This window comes from Chaetodon auriga, chromosome 9 (assembly GCF_051107435.1).
Source record: "Chaetodon auriga isolate fChaAug3 chromosome 9, fChaAug3.hap1, whole genome shotgun sequence".
NCBI lineage: Eukaryota > Metazoa > Chordata > Actinopteri > Chaetodontiformes > Chaetodontidae > Chaetodon > Chaetodon auriga.
Window position 1 is genome coordinate 15,566,623 of NC_135082.1, and position 18,378 is coordinate 15,585,000.

At 42.4% G+C, this 18,378-nt stretch overlaps 1 protein-coding gene across 1 annotated transcript in view; it reads right to left on the reverse strand.

Annotated features, from left to right (window-relative positions):
• The window catches only part of dock2 (dedicator of cytokinesis 2), a 95,235-nt gene that overhangs the window by 9,675 nt on the left and 67,182 nt on the right, over nt 1-18,378 (reverse strand). The window contains exons 27-39 of the mRNA XM_076738720.1: nt 11,792-11,890; nt 11,583-11,677; nt 10,648-10,726; nt 10,429-10,529; nt 10,066-10,124; nt 9,626-9,774; nt 9,191-9,276; nt 8,768-8,924; nt 5,931-5,971; nt 3,506-3,596; nt 2,440-2,550; nt 1,809-1,898; nt 278-382 (exon numbers count right to left, since the gene is read on the reverse strand). Of these exons, the coding sequence (XP_076594835.1) occupies nt 278-382; nt 1,809-1,898; nt 2,440-2,550; nt 3,506-3,596; nt 5,931-5,971; nt 8,768-8,924; nt 9,191-9,276; nt 9,626-9,774; nt 10,066-10,124; nt 10,429-10,529; nt 10,648-10,726; nt 11,583-11,677; nt 11,792-11,890 (1,263 nt within the window). The remainder of the gene's footprint in view (nt 1-277; nt 383-1,808; nt 1,899-2,439; nt 2,551-3,505; nt 3,597-5,930; nt 5,972-8,767; nt 8,925-9,190; nt 9,277-9,625; nt 9,775-10,065; nt 10,125-10,428; nt 10,530-10,647; nt 10,727-11,582; nt 11,678-11,791; nt 11,891-18,378) is intronic.

The window sequence follows — 18,378 nt, forward strand, 5'->3', positions numbered from 1 at the left end:
TTCCCATAAGGTTCTTTATGTCCTATTCTGTTAACTATCTTGCTGTTGTGTGTAGAAACTTGTCCACTGCTGCAGTTTTAAACAGCTTCAGTGCTGATAATGGAAAACAATTTTTTTTTTGGACCCTTTTGCAGTTTGATCCCATTGTACAAGCAAGGGAATCATTGTGTGTGTGTGTGTGTGTGTGTGTGTGTGTGTGTGTGTGTGTGTGTGCGTGTGCGTGTGCGTGTGCTCCATGCCAAGGGAATGTATTATTTCGTGTGCGACCAACACAAACCCTGAGGAATGGAGGGTAGCCCTGTCCATAGTAGCCCACTGCAAAGTAGTCTGGTTTCGGTCTCAAGATCTTCATAATGTTCTCGTAGAACTTGGCTTGTTTTTCCTGGAGAAAGAAGAGACAAAGAGAGAGACGGGGGATGTGTTCAGGGGAGAGTTTCAGATGTGCACTGTGTGCAGCTGTAGCAGTTTTATCAGCTCATGCCAATGACAAAGCAACCCTCAGCAGAATGCTGGGCCTTTGAGGGTGATAGATGTAGAATAAAATAAAGTGCAAAGCATCCAAGGGCAATGTCTGTCATTTATATAACCATATAAATTCAGCATTAGCTGAGAGAGCCACTGGTGCAGACATATAAAGAGAGAGAGAGATTCTTCCATTGTTGGAAAAAGCATAATTCTCCATTGGGAGGGGAAAAGAGGAGTTGAGTGAAGGGGAGATAGAGGAGAAGGTGGTGCTAAAGAACACGTTAGGATTTGGGTATGAAGGGAATCACTTTTGCTTTGGTGCCAAAGCAAGTGATGAAAGAGATAGAGGAGTGATTGAGAGGTCAAAGTGAGAAGAGTTTGGAGGGGTTTGAAGTCGCTGATGATTGGCATTGGGGAATCACATTTCTGGGGTCATGTGGTAATTGGGGAAGGTCACACTTCCAGATTTCTTCAGAAAAAGATCAGTCTAAAAGGAAGATTTGTGTCAAGTGAGTATTCATTTTTAAACGTGGATGAATGGCCGTGCTGAGTCAGTGCTAATGTTTGAGAGTGCAGATGATTAATTTAGTGTGGAAAGTGCTCATTGGGAGAAATATGTTCTGAAGTTCAGAAAATGTGTTATTCTGTGCAATTTACAACTTACAATTTTCCTCGATTTAGGTTTACCATATAAAGTAAGAACTATAAATCCTGTATGACAACCCTGGTTCCAAAAAAGTTTGGACGCTGTGTAAAATGTAAATTAAACAGAATGTGACAATCGTTTTTGACATATATTCAGTTGAAAACACTACAAAAACAATATATTTATTGTTTTACCTTATTAACCTACTTGATTTTTGTAAATATATGCTTATTCTGAATTGGATGCCAGCAACATATTTCAAACAAGGTGGCACAGGTGCAACAAAAAACTGAGAAATTTGCGGAAAGTGTTCCTGTTTGGAACAGTCCACAGGTAAACAGGTTCATCAGCAACAGGTGATAGTATGATGACTGGGCAAGAAAGGGGCATCCTGGAAAGGCTCAGTCGATCATAAGCAAGGATGGAGGGAAGTTCACCACATTGTGAACACATCATTGTACAAAGGATATTACTAGATGGGCTCAGGAACACTTTGCAAAACCCAACACACCAACATCCAGCACAGTTGGTTTGCAAATGATTGCTCTCTGTTTTTATTTATGTTTTACACAGGGAATGAGGATTGCAAATCAAAGCAAAGAACATCTATAGCATCTATTAAGGGAATTCAGGGGTGAAGGAAATGTCAGATCATGATTACTGTGCAGATGATTCAATATGAAGGTTCGTGTATTACCAGTGTCTTGCTGAGTAATTCGTAGTCAAAGATCTCGTTCTCGTACTGGTCAGCTAGTTCCTTGCACAGAGTGATGGCCTCTTCCCACATCTAAACACACACATATACAAACACAAGGAAAGAAAGTGTCCTTCATTACACCATCTGCTAATAAATCGGCAGCAGCTGTCGTGGTGGGAATTCATCTTGTGAAAATGTCTGTTTGCAAGTCTCTGGAGAGGAAGAGGAAAATGTCTCTATCACTGCTTCAAAGAACACAAAGCACTCATGGAGAATACAAAACGAATGTGACACCAAAATGCTGCTGGGAGACTATGACTGCGTGATTGCAACACTGTCTCATCTTTAAAAGATACTGAAGATACAATACAGGAAAGGAACATTTTCCAAAATAAAAGTCTGTGCGCTGAATTCTGATTTTATCAGCTTGTGCTTCTGCCAAAGCACAAAAAAACCCAATTTTCCTACTTTTGTGATCTCTTTATGTTGTTGTGAAAGGAATTCAGAAAGTTCTGTTGATTTCCAAATCTTCATCCAGAATGAAAAATGTTACTATAATTGATTTTGAAGCATTTTCACATCATCACATTACTCTATGAAAGCTTAATTAGGTAGTAAATACAATGCAGACCTTGCCCTTGTCGAAGTAGTCAATGATGGTGTCGTAGAGTGTCTCTTTAAGCTGCCGCTGGGTTTGGGAGCCGTGGGACTCAAACTGGGGGCTGCACGTCTCATCTAACCACTGGAATGGAGACAGGATGGGAGATACGGAGACAAAAGGTGAGATGCGGTGGTGTAACTTTTTTATAGTCAATACCAAAGGAAAAACAGTTGCACTCACATCAGCTCGTTTTTTTTTATTGTGTCCCATTTATAATGATGTTGACATAAGAGAGAAGAAGACCTTCTTTTCTTTGTTGTAATAAATCAATATTAGTCCTAAGCAGAGTGTGCACAAAAACATGCAGCACGATGCTCATTTATTATAGAAATGAGACAATAGTTAATCTTCCATAACATGAATTACACAGAAATTCATTTAGAAACCAAACAAAAGCACATAGAGATCTCCAACACTGACTTATCTTATTGCGACTGTTCTATCTGCTTAGGAAAGAGGGCAAGAAGAGGATTAGAGCATGCTGCGTAACAGTCTGCTCTTTGCAATAATGTGAAATGGGCATGACAGGGCTGACACCGGCAATGAATGGAGATTATAAAAAACATTATAGAGTTCAACTGCTTTGATGTAATGATACCAGACAGGAGAGGGAGAGCGAGAAAGAGAGAGAGAGGTGCCCCGAGTCCTCTGTCCCTCTCTGTGAGCCTCTAAGTGTCTCATAAAAGAGATGAAAAGACAAAAGAGGTCAAACACACTCAGGCTCATGCATGGTCACACAAACCCGCGTGCACGCGCACACACACACATGCACATACACACTTACTGCATCACCATAGTGATGAAGCTACAGTGGCCAATGTCATGCCATAAACCCACCATGGACCTTCATCATTCGGAGGCCGGAGACACAGCAACCATTTATCAGCTAATAAAAAACTATCTCACTCACGGCAGACAGACAAGTAATTAGGCTGCGCAAGACACTGGGTCGACAAAACGACAAAATATCTCTCTGTAAGAGTGTGTGTGTGTGTGTGTGTGTGTGTGTGTGTGTGTGTGTGTGTGCGTGTCCTACCTTGAGCAGACGAGAGTGGAGCAGCAGTGTGTATGCGGCCTCTGTGTAGTTTTCACCCTCCAGGTGAAGGTCCCTCAGTTTGTAAAGGTACCTGAGCACACACGTGTACACACACACACACACACACACACACACACACACACACACACACACACACACACACAGAGGTCAAGTTGAATTTAATATGCAACTTAAATATCACTCCACTAGATGCCACTGTTGGGCAACTTGAAGACCTGAAAATGAATTAATCACAAGTGTGTCACTGTCTCATTCAATCTGCTTCTCCCTACACGCACACACGCACGCACGCACACACACATCTCATAAAAGAGATGAAAAGACAAAAGAGGTCAAACACAGACACATGCATGGCCACACAAATCTGCACACATGCACGCACACGCAGGACTATGTGCACGACACAGAAAGGTCATTCAAGAGTACACGTGTGCACACAGAAGCACAATTCTTCGTGTGTTTTTTTTTAATGGTCTGACAGATGTTTTGTAGCTCATGACAAGGAGGAAAATGGGAACATTAGGCTGCTACTGAACCAATTTACCAGTTTACTGCCTCCCTTTTTTTAAGTTTTGATCCTTTTCTGTCTCCCTCTGTCTGGAGAAAACATTTTGCCACATGGCCAGAGGCTTTCTTGCTAAGGCACTGATGACGAAGCAGGAAAGCAGTGGCTCCCAGATTCCTCTAACTGAACAATCCCCTGTATGCTTGGGCAGTAAAAATGTACTCTGAGGTCTATCGTTCATTCTGTCTGGCTAAATGGCGATCTCCACATGTCCTTCCTCTCCATTTAAACCAGCTCAATCACACTTTCACTCGGAGAGTCCGCCTGCTCTGTTGGTTTGGACAACCCGGTTGCTGTTGATGGAGTAAATCAACAAAAACAGTCAGTCCTTTCTATCTTGACAAAATGTGCACGCTCATTAACTTGTTTGTTTGATGAACACATTACTGTTGTATATTTGTCTCTTTCACCTCCTCCTCTTCTCCTTCTCACCTTCTCTGACTCCACCCTTCCCTCACTTCCTTCCGCCACTCACTGTGCAAACCATTTCACCACTGATGCGGTTAACAGGAGGCAGCTTTTCATTCTGTAAACTTGTGTGTTCGGAAATTTATCGTGCAGGAAAATGAAGACTGTAGAATTCATCCCCTCATTTTTAATACAATCTGATGTTGCCCTCTAATTAATAAAGGAAAAGGTTATAACATTGGACAATCCATGTTGAAAAGTAGACCATCTTTATCTACAAATAAAGACCTATCTCTTATCTACAAATTCCCCAAAGTTTTTGAATATGTAGTGTGTTCACATTGAAAAACTGATAAAATAACTGCAAGTACGCTAAAAAAAAATGCTTAATCTTTGTGATGCACAAAGGGAATAAAGGTGGTATTCACAGGTGAAAAAGATCTAAGCTGTGTTAACTTGTGAAGCAGCTCTATTAACACCTCACAAAACAAAAAATAAAGTATCCTAAAGTCAGAGTTTGACTGACATCTAAGAAAGTTCTTGTTGGTGCAAAACAGTAAAGAATGAGTTCTTGTATACTAATGGTGAAAAACATTTCATAACTTACTGCACAGTTAATTCTCTGGTTGTCAGCACAAAGGCAATCCTGAATGACTGTGCCATGAAAAAGAAGGTTGCTCAATCAATATTAGGTGATTTTAAAGTGTTTAGCTTCGACATATACAAGTAACATCCAAGATGATGTCATAGTCATTAGTCATTTTATCTTCCCAGCGATGCAGCTGCAAATGGTTTCTCACACTGGGCCATAACAGTTAGACGTGGGTTTTATTATGCATGCATGGCCTGTAGTAATAGATCTAGATCATGGCGTAAGAGAACATTCTGGTTTATTATATAACATATGTCGAGCTGAAACATGCATTTGCATTAAACTATGTTTGTTTGCTAACATTAAACAGCGAGCCGAACAAATATTACCATATTCTCCACAGGACAGACGGAGGCAGCTGATCGACCACAGAGTTGAGCTCACATTCACACATACAGATAACTAATTATGTCTATAAGCCAATGCCAGAAATGCACTGTGGGACTCTCTCTCTCTCTCCCTCTCCCCCTCTCCCCCTCTCTCTCCCCCGCCATCATCCTGGCTTCCTCCATCTCTCCACCTCTCCCTCCCTTGTGCCCATCATGTTTCTCTTTCTCTCTGCTCTCCCTCCAGTCAGACCAAGAGCTGATCCTGTGGATTTTGACATTAATTCAGTGGGACTCATATAATCCCTTGTCAGATTATGGAGCCACACACACGCACACACACACACATACACACATAGACTGTACACACATTCAGACATATACATGCATGTACACACGACACATTCACGCATCACTTAAAAAAACACAGTGTCAAATTTAGCACATAAATACCTGATATACATTCCTTCTCGATTGATGTCCTTGTAGAAGTTCTGCAAAATCACAAAGAGAAGTCGGGTGAGTGACAGTCTTGGTGTGTGTGTCTGTACATACTGTACACACAGTACAGTCTCTGGTCCTCTACTGGAGAGGTGGAACAGCATTTCTTCCAAAAGATTTTCCTCATTTGTTGTTTTGACGATGGTGGTGGAGAGCGCTGTCGAACACATCAGTCCAAAATCTCCCATAGGTGTTCAGCTGGGTTGAGATGTGGACTGTGAAGGCCACAATATATGATTCACATCACATCGAGAGACCACTCCCATCAGGACAGCAATGTTCTATCATAGGATAAAGGTGAAGGCTCAGAGCAACTTTGTATTGCAGCATAACAGAGGCACCAGACCCCCTCACTGTAGGGGCTGAGCGTGAGGAAGAGCTGATCTTTTATTTTTCCTTACATATCACACAAATGCACGAGCGTCACTGTCATCAAATGTGCGCCGCTGACCACAATTTCTGACCCTATTTGTTGATGTCTTTTCCAATAGAAGTGAAGTAAATCCAGGTGCTTTAGTCACTGTTCCCATTGAAACACCAGCCAGCTGAGTAGTCTGAATCAACGACCCGTGCCCCAACGATGAATCCTCTTTCTAAGCCACTCAGATCTTTTCCTCTTGACATCTTGATACACAATCAGAATCAATTGTGCATGCTCAGCATTTTTATGCATGCTACAGGGCATGATTGGATGTTATTTGCTCAACTGGACCATGCAGCACACCCGTGTGGAAGCATCTGCATTCATTATGTTTCTCCACTTATTTATTCAGGATTTCCTTTGGTATGTCACCCATCTGTACATGTATGTGTGTGTGTGACAAAGAAAGGTTTTCAAAATCGTTCTGAAGCACTGCACGGACTGCAACTTTCTCATTTTGTACTTGTGTGGTTGAGAGTTTGTCTAAATGACTGTATGTGTGTGTTATGTGTGTCAAACCATACGCTCCTGATTGCCTTTGTGTATTAATGTGTGGGAGTGTGTGCATGCATTTGCTAGTTAAGCGGCACAAACTCCCAGTTTAATGAAGTTTAATGACATCTACAGAGAACAGAGGAGTGGAACGAACTGATGTAACCCCTCCTCCCACCACCTGCATGAGCCAACAGACACAATGCACACAAACACACGCACACACACACTCACAAATACGTAATAAAAAAGGAGAGCTCAATTACTGAGAGATTCACTGTGAAGCAAAAGCATACTGTATGCATACTTACATCTAATTGCTCTATTTTTGCAAAGGTCAGATACATCATTGTTTACATCAATGCATTCCAACTTAAGCCAAATTACTTCTGGAGGCTGGCACATCTACATGAAGGTCAGATTTTTTTACTTGCAGCAGTCGCCTTTGACACGTCGTGTGAACACGCAACCCAATCTACAGTGCAACTGCAGTATCAGCTTCTAAGCATCCTTCCCAACTGATGACTCACCAAGTGGCAGCTGTTTAAAAGTCCCCATAGTTGTCTATATGTTATATGGAGGAAGTGCTATCTGCTTTACCATCATGCTTTTTTGAGCAGTTTTACTTTCGCCTGAGCTGTCTGTGTTTGTTCCTCAATGTGTATTTGTGTTCCTTTGAAAGTGCATCTGAATGAGGAAGTTAAGCAAATACCTACAGTGTGTGTGTGTGTGTGTGTGTGTGTGTGTGTGTGCGTGCGTGTGTGTGTGTGTACTTCCTGGATAGGAAAGTGCACTAGTGCCTGATAGCCTGCAGAATGGATTTTTTAGCTGGCCAGACAAATGAAAGAGAATAGCTAATGTGCAGCTGAAACAGTCTATAAGCTAAACACCTCTGCCATGTGCCAGCAGACTCCTCTCCTCAGGGGGAATATAACACATTTTAAGACACCAACAGACGGATCCATCCATTTATCATTAACCAACTCTCCTAAATGTTGGCATCTCAGAGAAATGTCTTGACAAACAAACATTCAAGAGGAGAATCGAAATAAAGCCAACACATATACCAGAGGGAAGACAGAGTTCAGAGTAGGAATTATATGATTTCATCTGCTGTGGAGAGATCATATGGTGGGCAGATGTGATCTGTTACTAAACCTGAGAATACCGTGGGGGAGAATCTGATTAGGAGATCACATAAGAAAAAGGATGCGGAACAGACAGGAGCTGACGCAACCCCCTGCAAACAGTCAGAGACCAGACACAGAGATGAATCTTTTCCTTTAGATCAATCAGCACACAAATTAAATGTGGAAAAGGAATACAAAGACCTTGGCGTGAAAGACAAGACATAAAATCGGTGTTTCACAATAAACTCTTCAATCAGTGCAGCTCTTTTGGTATGGATGAGATTATTGACTGAGGTCTGTATGGAACAAACTCACTTAGTGTACTAGCCTCTTTGTACGTCCGTCTTTCAATTAATAATGAGTTCACTGATGTGTGTATGCGAGTGTTGGTGTGCGCCTGTCTGGGATCAGCACCTCTTTGCTGTGGGGCTCAATATTAAAGCTACAAAATACAGTAAATGAATCTCAAGGTTAGTGTCAGTAAGTGCTAATCCATGATTACGTGTGCCAGGTTGGCAAGTCCCAGAGCATCAATGAAACATGATGAACACAAAACAAAAAAAAAATTCTTACTGAGGAAAGACTCCCAGCAACTTGCTACTCAGCCCTGTGCCCATGCTGGCTGGCACCCTTTCAGAAAGCCCACTTTAGTTGCGGCGAAGGAATTCATGCAGCTGATGGAGCCCGTGGGAACTGAAAGGCTGGGACGACTCACGCAACTAAGATTCAAAGGAGGTGGGACGTACCAGAAGATTGACGGTGCAGCTCATGCGGTTGTTGCGGCTGTCATCGCTCATCACGGTGCGGTAGTCAAGGAGACGAATGAGGAGACCCTTCACCAAGGCGACAAAGTGCTGCACCTGTGGCCTCAGCGGGGGTTTCTCGGCAGCGCAGTCCAGCAGGCTGGCAGACAAGCACCAACAGGTTAATCTTGAGAGGATTTTGTGAATGTGTTGCTGAGAGAGCAGTGGCACGTGTCACAAGTTAAAGTTTCGCGGGTTAGCAGGAAATCTACTTTAAGTTATTTTTTGGGACAGTAGTGAAAAAACTAATGAATTCAACCATTTCTGTATCATGTTATATCATATTTCTGCAAGGCTCTCATTTTGATGTAATTCTTTTGTACGTATTTATACACTTATCAGACATATTCTAATACTTGACCCTACATGGTCTCCAGTAGTTGCATGTATCGCTCGTCTCCTCCTCCGCCCTCCACCTCATGGTCCAGCTTCAGAATGATCTCATTCTCAAACTGCAGAAAAAGCGAGAGAGGAGGAGGAGGAGAAAGCAAAGAGGGAGAACAAAGGGAGACGAGAAAGCAAATGAGAGGAGGAATAGGAGAAGAAATCAATCATGCAAGCGTAATTAAGGTGTCTCTTTTACTTTTATGTGCAGAGTCACGGGAAAGTGATGGAAGAGCAGTGTGTGTGTGTGTGTGTGTGTGTGTGTGTGTGTGTGTGAATCTAAATCCTCAGATGTTTTGTGGGAAATTTCTACACACATCCATAGAAAAATGTTCACATTTCTATATACGTACATGCAGAAATGTTCATTGTATGTATTCAATGTGTGCGTATGTGTATGCATGTATGTGTGTTTACCTTGTTGAAGTTTCCAGAGTGTGCATGTTCACAAGTGATCATGTCGAAGAAGATGGGGATGGTGGCCCTTCTCAATTCTTCCTCTGGGATCAAAGTCATCTCCAGGATGGGACCCACCATGCCAGGGATGAAACAGATCTTGTGGCTGCCTAAAAGATAGAGCAAGAAAATCCAGGTTACAGGTAAAATCACAAGTCTCTCATCTTCAGAATATACATGATATGACTGATGTCTGCCTGTGTGTAAATGGTGCTAAACCCTTCTTCCAAAAGCATAATGGTAACAAACTCCACTGACACTTGGTTGTGTTGCTCAGTGAAGGTTAAAGTGAAGAGACACCTGCACCCAACTATACACACAGGTATTTCTTGATATCAGGGTAATCATATGTTTGCATACCCAGTAAGTCAACCACAGTTATATAAACTGGATTTTCTTACCCAGTTTGTACCAAATATCACGTATAGCAAAGCCGATGAGTCTTCTCATATCCCCATATCTGGAATAAAGCGAGAGAGAGGAAAATATATAGAGAGAAAGCCCTTCAGCTTAGAAATAACGAATGATCAATACGATTAATTTCACCTTTGGAAACTGTAGAGCTCAGGGGAAAAGATGCACTAATCTCCCCCGACATGAACTAAGGTGAATGTCTGTGTACAGGCACCACGTGGTTTTAATAAGCAGTGGGAGTGTAAACAGTAAATGCAGACTCCAAAATAGATCACAAATCACTGAGTGTTTCATTAGAATAGAAGAGAGGAGGTGTGGTAAATAAGGAAATTATATGGCCCTTCTCTCACTTGGCCAGAATCTTGTTCCTCTTGGTTGGTGAGAAATGCTGAAGCTGCAGAGACTCCTGGGTAATAAACGCCACGGCCAAGTGGAAGTAGTTATTCCATAACTAGATGAGGAAGAGGGGGAATATATATATAGAGAGAGAATACACAGCCATGTTAAAAGTAGGACAGGCAAATAACACAAGACAAAATACACAAGACAAAATACACAAACACACTTACCTGTACTTCAAAGTCGTCGTTGTTGAGGAACTTTTGGTTCATAGTGTCTGCATAGGTATTGATGGCTCTCAGGAACACTCTAACCGACAGAAACACACACATTTATTACACACACCCAAACCAAACACCACAATCAAGTAGAATCATATCGTGAGAAATAGAAATCAAGACTGCAAAAAAAAATAACTTCCTCGTGCAGTGTGCTGATTGCTGATGAATGATTAATAAAGGACAAACATCCTTATTTGTAGCTTTCAGCTGTGACAGCAGCTCGAGCTCACAGCTTCAGACTAGGCTATTTCAGAAAAGGCTGTAAGATTGCTTCAGATTGAAAACTTCTGTCACCATGATAGATCATGATAGCAGCTTCACACGGTGTGCAGATGGATCAGTGAATTGTGACTTTGTGCATTTCTAAAGTTAAGAAGCAGATCTGCTCCCAGCCTTTCTGCCCTAACACTATCTATATATCATCGTTATTCAGAGTCGACTGCCAATCCCTCTCCCTGGCCTCCCTCTGTCTCCTTTTTTCCCTCTCTCTACATGCATATCTCTTCCCAAACCCCAGTCTGCAAACTCCTTATCAACCTGCCTTTTCCTCTGCCTAAATCTCACTTTTACCTATTTGCCTTTTCTCAGCTCTTAGCCTCCCCTCCAACTTACGTCACAAAACATACACCCATGGCTTCCGCTCTATCAGCTCACACACACAAACACATTTGTCACATCAGCCTTTTTCATCACTGCAGCCCTGATCCCAGCTTTACTATCTCTAACTTATCCCTCTGAGGGTTTGTGTGGATGTGCGAGTGTCTGTGGATATCAACAATTCTTTAAAATTCACATAGGCCAAGCCCCAGTGTCCCAGCGGCAGGCCAGGCTGAGGCAGTCGTGGCCTATTCAGTGAGAGAAGCAGACTGTGTATAGTGTGGTACCTGTTCTGTACCATGATCATGGCCATCCAGTCAGAGGGATACACATGTTTCCCAATCAGGTCCTTGAAAAGGAGGAAGGACTCCATCAGGAAGTCCTGCATTAAAATGGACAAGAGAAGTGTGTGTGTGTGTATGACTATACCTTCATTCAATACAGTCTGAAACAGTTTTGAGACACCTGCAGTGTGTGTGTGTGTGTGAGTACTTACCACTAGATCAGTGGTTCCACTGAAGGTTTCTATGTATGTAGCATAGTGATGATCATCCATCTGACTGAGGATAGCTGTCATGCATGCTACCACTCTGGACTACAGTTTGAGTGTATGAGAGCAAAAGGAAGAGAGAGAGAGAGAGAGAGAGAGAGAGAGAGAGAGAGAGAGAGAGAGAGAGAAGGTGACATACCATTACTTTTTGGGCACGGTGCAGTCGCTCTTAAACTGAGTGCTATACATCTAAAGCCAAAGACATTTAAATCTCTTAAAGTAATTTGTTGCTGCGGCATGTCTAAGGCTGCTTGAAGAGAGTTTCAAAGAAAACCTCTTCTGTCATTTGCTAATTTGAGCCACAAACTATGCTTCGGTCCAAACAGCGTCTACATCATCCCATACTGCCTACACGACCTGGAACACAAGGGCATCGCTTTGAGCTGGGAAAATTGTCATGATGTTATTTTTAAAGATGCGGTATGCATCAACAAGCCGTTACCCCAATGTTATTCACAAATTAGCATAATTATTATAAACAAACATAACCATCGCCAGGAAGACTGGCAGCCTCTGCAGTTTCAAAATTGTATTCTATAGATTCCATTGTGGCCCTCTGCCACTCAGCAAGATTTCAAAGCATACTGTGAATTGTTATATAACAAATAAAAAAAGCTTCTTTTTTTTCCCTTTATCTAAGAAAGAGAAGACAATTTTACATATATGGGACAGAGCAATACCAAAGAGAGTGGTTATTTTGACAAACACTAGGGTCCCGTTCATAGAATGTGAGATGCAAGATGCAGCCGATTTCACACACAAGACAGATTATACAGCCATATTTTATCGCATGGTAAAAACATGATATCAAAAAATGATATAACGTCATAACACGGCACAGAAAACTCACACACACATAGCTTTTAATGAGGTATTGACTCCTCAGTACGTCCACTTAAGTCTGAATGTGGCCCAAAGTGAGTACACCGAAACACGCAGAGAGCCTAGTAATAGGGAGAATTAGAGATGGAAGATGAAATTGAAGGAGACTCGAGAGGCAGAAGAGGAGGGAGAAGGAGCAAGCATTGCTAGGACTGTGAAAGTAAGACAGACATGAAAGATGAGGATAGGCAAAAAAAAAAAAAAAAAAAAAGTTTTAAACAAGTTCTAAGTTTGTGTGAAAACCACTTATGCAGAGAAAAAGCTCCTTGAGCTGGATTAAAGTACAAAATTCATGGCAAATTTTGTGCCAACCTTCCCACAACCAGAGGCTGAGAGGGGGGAGTCACTGAGAGGGGGCAGCGGCCAACAAAAGGAGAAGAAAACAGAGAAGAAAAGGACAAAACCTGAGCGGCACTGACCGGAAGAGAACAGAAATAACCGATGGCATGAATACAAAAACAGTTGGCATATATTTCATACATAAGATGCTATCCCTTAGAGTGCTAAAATATTGATTGCTTAGTCAAGCCAAAGTCATCTACAGTCAGCCCGTTTCACTTCCCTCTTCTCCATCTGCTCCACCTGTCTGTCTGACTTTCTTAATCATTTCTCTCTGTGCCCATTTTTAGCTATTGAGAACCTAAAATGGAACAAGATGAAATTGAACGTTTATCTGGAAAATATGGAAAGAAACACACACAAAAAAAATGGAAAATCGCAAATGACCTACAAAACATAAAGCAGCCCTGTAACTTTTGTTGTTTTGCTCTTTCAATTCTTTTTCATCTGTCTTCTTTGTCATTTTAGTCGCTGTCTGTAAACAAGCAGGCACGGTCCTCATGCTAATGAAAGCCAGCAGGGAGAGCCTCAGAGTGGTCAGAGGACCTAGTGGACACCAGAAGGAGTTAAAGAGCGCAGTCTTAATATCCAATGTGGAGCAGGATGTCTCCGCTTATGCCCCGCTTAGAGAAACTTCTACATTAACATTTTCTGATCCTTCCCTCTGTGCCTAATTGCTGGAATGAAGCAAACAAACCTTTTTCAGAAACATGGCAGATGTACAGGTACGCCTGCCAGGGCTTGTGTGAAATTATCCTCCAGAGGTGGTGGTGGAAAAGGGAAACACGAGACAGAGATGAAGGATGATGGATGGCAAATTGAAGATGAAAGATGAATGGCATCTGATGCGCTGACAGCTTTCATCTGATCAAAATGAGCAGAGTGTGTGTGTGTGTATGCATGCCCGCGCATTGATAAGAAAACACACTTTCTGGAGCCATGTATGCAAACACAAGCATATTTCCACCATGTGCAGCACGCACACACACAAATTGAAAGGAATAAAGGAAGTGCTTTCAGTTGGACTGCAGTGCAGTGACACCAGAGACCCTGTCAGCACACTCTCCTCTTTAATCTCTCTTCCCTCCTTTCCCACTTGGCACGCCCCTCCTCATGTTCCCGTCACATGTTCCACCTCTAAAGGTGCTGGGAGATCAATTCTGTTTGACACTAAAGTAGGAGGTAAGTGCCGCAAGTAAGGCTTTCTAAAATAAGGATGCGAGGTTTGGAAATTTTTTGTCTTAGTCACTAAAATCCACCACTGTTGATAATAAAACTCAACATGGAAAAATACTGGGAGAGAGCAGGCATTTAAATTATGTAATTATACTACAGTAAATTAACTCTGACTCTGGATCTTTCTACTCTTCGTTCTACTTCTCTCTCTTCCCTCCTTAGTATGTAATGGTTGATCACTAATAGGATTAAGAACACACACACCCACTCACCAAAACTACTCTACAGTTCAGTACTTTCTGGATCCACTGTGTTTGTGTGTGTGTGTGTGTCTGATCGTGTGTTTGTGTGTAGTGTAGGTCACATGTCGCCCTACTTCAGCGTAATTGGTCTTCTCTGAGGACTTATGCTCTCAATCTCCCTTAACACCATCTGAAACGCACACAAACACAAATGCTCAAAGGGCCAAATATCCGACCGTCAACTGTCCTCGCACGTGGACATGTTCCATGAAGACATTGCATGACATGCAGACACATATGGGAGGCATATGAGCCTTGTGTACACTGATAAAAGCAGTGACAACTACAGTGTGTGTGACAAACAGAGAGACAGACAGCGAGCTCAGAGCTTGTTGAGGCGAAGGCCTTACGCAACAGTGAAGAGATTACTGACAAAACAGGACACAGATGCTGGTGAGGTCTGGGATTTCTCTCCCTTCCTCCTCCTCCTCCTCCTCCTCCTCCTCCTCCTCCTTCCTTCACTTTCCCTCCATTTATCCATGCAGCCTCTCGCTCTGGCCACTCTTGTTAATAACGTAGTAACGGCTGTAATTTCAAAGTTACATCACAGGGACAGTTACCTGGAGATGCACCTGCATGACATGACAAAAATCTATTTCCATTTCATCCCTGCTAGGAATCCCTGTAAGACGCAATGTTCGCTACGCTCCAAACAAACAGCATAACGATGATTTTGCCATTCGTTCAAACTAATATACACTTTGTCTTGGGGGTGGAGCGAGACATATCACAGGGTCATGAAACTCAAAAGCGTTCAACCCCTCGAGCAGTGGTCTGAATATAGATAACTTTCACTGCTGGTCTGTGTCCTGCAGTGCCTCCATTACTGTGGCGGCAGAACCAAAGTGAACACTTCCATTGACAATGACAAGCAGAGATATTTGTGTCGGTCAACAACTGCACCCTCTAACTGATGATATCAGACCATGTGAATGTGAAAGGTTTTCAGTCACAAATGACTATTTTAAAATTCTTTAGCAGCTTTGGAGAACAAGAAAAACATCAATGTTTTTGTCCGACCTTCACAGTCGGAATGTGAAAGCTCTGTGTAGAAATTAAACTCGGCTGGCATTACCTGCCAACCAAAAAATGTGCTATCTGTGTGTTTTTGCATTGGAAAAATGCAGTACCAGAAGTGGAATATCATCCTGGAAACACATGCAGGAAGCACCGAGCCCAGCTCGTGAGAGATCAGTGGCACACATCACAGATTGACGCCGGTCTTTAGCGGTCTGCCCGCTGTCAGCATGCCGCTCAAGATGCAAATGTAGGATTTAATGGAGATTTATTACAGTGAAATGAATTTCATGTAGCAGAGGCTTGTGGATTTTGCCTTTGCTGGGGGCAGCACAGAGCAGTCACTGTGGTTTTGTTGATTTGCAGATAAGCAGAGATCTAGCTGTCCATTAAAACTACACTCAATTTCTTTGAAAAAAAAAGTTTAAGTGTTTTTCCCAAGGACATTTTAAGGACCTTATTTGCAGGCTCTGCAGTTTCTCCTGGACACATTTTCTGGCAAAAGTCATTTAAAAGTAAAATTCTTTGATACACGAAGCCCCTCCTGCTGTCTTGGAGGCTGTCCTGGCCAACCTCAGCAGCCAACTGGCTGACATGGAGGGTCGTCAGCTGATCTGGCTGTACCAGCTGTAAGAACAGGCCTGAGTGCTCACACGGTCTCTCCCTTCCTTAGCCGACACCCACTTCCATCACCTTCTTTTGCATTTTCAACACCTCCACAGCACACACGCCACACATCTGCTAACAATGCTAATTTCCACACCCCATTGCTCATCTCACTTTAGTTTTACTAAATTGTTTGTTTTTCAGTAAATGTCTTGTGCTTTACCTGCGCCAGTTCCTAACATGCATCATAGTGTTACTGCATTTAAACATGCCATTACTGCAGTGCCACTGATGCTGAGGCTTGTTTACTTTTGTCCTAAGCCTGGATTTGTCAATAGGTATGCAGGGAGCACGCTCACCAATTGTAGCACACTGCTTCCAGCGACACCTTCACACACCGTCACGGCACGGCAACGAACATAGTGATAGCAGAGACACGCTACGACGTACTGGAACAGCATCGCAAATGGAGAAGAGTCATAAACTGAGTTAACTAATACAGCAACATATGTCTGCTAAGTCTGCTGAATGCAGCAAACTGCTTCTAATTTCATATGAATTTAACTTTTCATTTGAGAGAATGATTGTGCCATTTCTTCTTTCAACAAAGAAGCCACATGAGAAGAAGCAGCCGTATAATATAATACCATTAGGAATCTGAGGTCCTCTGATCAGGGCTTGTTGGTTGTTCTTCCCTCCAGACTCAAGACAAAAGGAGACTGTGCTTTTGAGGCTGCAGCTCCTAAATTCTGGAGCTTTCTCCCAATGGACTTAAGATCTGTGGACACTGTGGACACGTTCAAAAAAACAGCTCAATAGCCATTTGTTTAGACTTGCCTTTGTTTCATTTGTTTTGTTTGTCTTTTGGTTTTAGCTGGATGTCTGCTTTTAATGTTTGTCGCTCTGTCGCTTTGTTGTTATTTTTTTGTTGTCTTTTATTCTTAAGTACTTTGTGAAGTCTGTTCTTGAAAGGTGCTATACAAATAAGCGTGCTACTTAATTTCCTCCAAAACTTATTAAAGCTCCATAGACTCACTTTATGTCACCAAGTTTGAATTCTCTGTTTAAAGTTCGTTATACCCAAGAGATGCCCAGTGGGATAAACAGTGAAACACAATTGATGCAATTAAATATAATTAACATATAATTCATTTTAAATTAAGACAGAGCATTAAAGCATTAACTTTGACAGCCCTAATTTAAATACTTAAAGGGTTAGGGTTTAATCTGTCAACCGAACACAAAGAAATGTTTCTGGCATGTTAGTCACAACTGTCACTCAGAGTGGAGCAAGTAATCCACCAGGTACACGTGGACGGTTTTGGCATCTAATTGTGTGTGTCAAACAGCCAATATCCAACACATTTTGCCCAGTTTGAGGACAAGTAGAAAGACAGACAGGAAGGCAACACAGAGCCAAAAACATAATAAAAAACAAGTTTCAATTCAAAGCTCATTTGATGACAACGATCATGCATTCAAATAACTCCATATCAAGTCCATTGACGCCTCTCATGGCACTTCATTTCGGCCTTCACCACCCTTTTTGTTCTTCTCCTCTTTCCTCCTCTGTCCTTTTGTGCTGCCCCCCACCCCGTGTGGGAACTCATTACGCTGCTCTCAACTGTGATTTCCATCGTTTTTCAAAATAGAGCATCTAGAAAACACAGTCTCGCTGGAAGCCTGCAGCGTTCCTCACTGTACCTTCACAGACACATGCTCGTCTCTGACCCCCCTCTATCACTCACACACACACACACTCACACACGTTTTTCTGACACCTGGGGGCTGACGTGGGGAAGCAGAGGGGGGATGAAAGAGAGATGGATTGTGCAGAGGTGTAATTAGAGTTGTTGTGTGTGCATGTGGCTGTGTGTTTGTCTGAGGCTGGGAACGAGAGAACGGTAACATGGCTGTCTATGTGTGTGCATGGCTGTTTACTTGTTTGGATGTGAACGCTTCCTCACTTTCCAGAAAACAGATCAATGTGTCCTCAGACTCCCATTTCCCAGTCAAGTACAAAGACACACAATCAGCTGATACAAATAAGGAAGACAATGTAAAGAGAGGAAGAGAGGTCAAGGAGAGAAGAGAAGAGAAGAGAAGAGAAGAGAAGAGAAGAGAAGAGAAGAGAAGAGAAGAGAAGAGAAGAGTGGCATGCTTCTATTCTCATCCTCCTCTCCAAAATCAAACTTATGAGACCTCACAGCT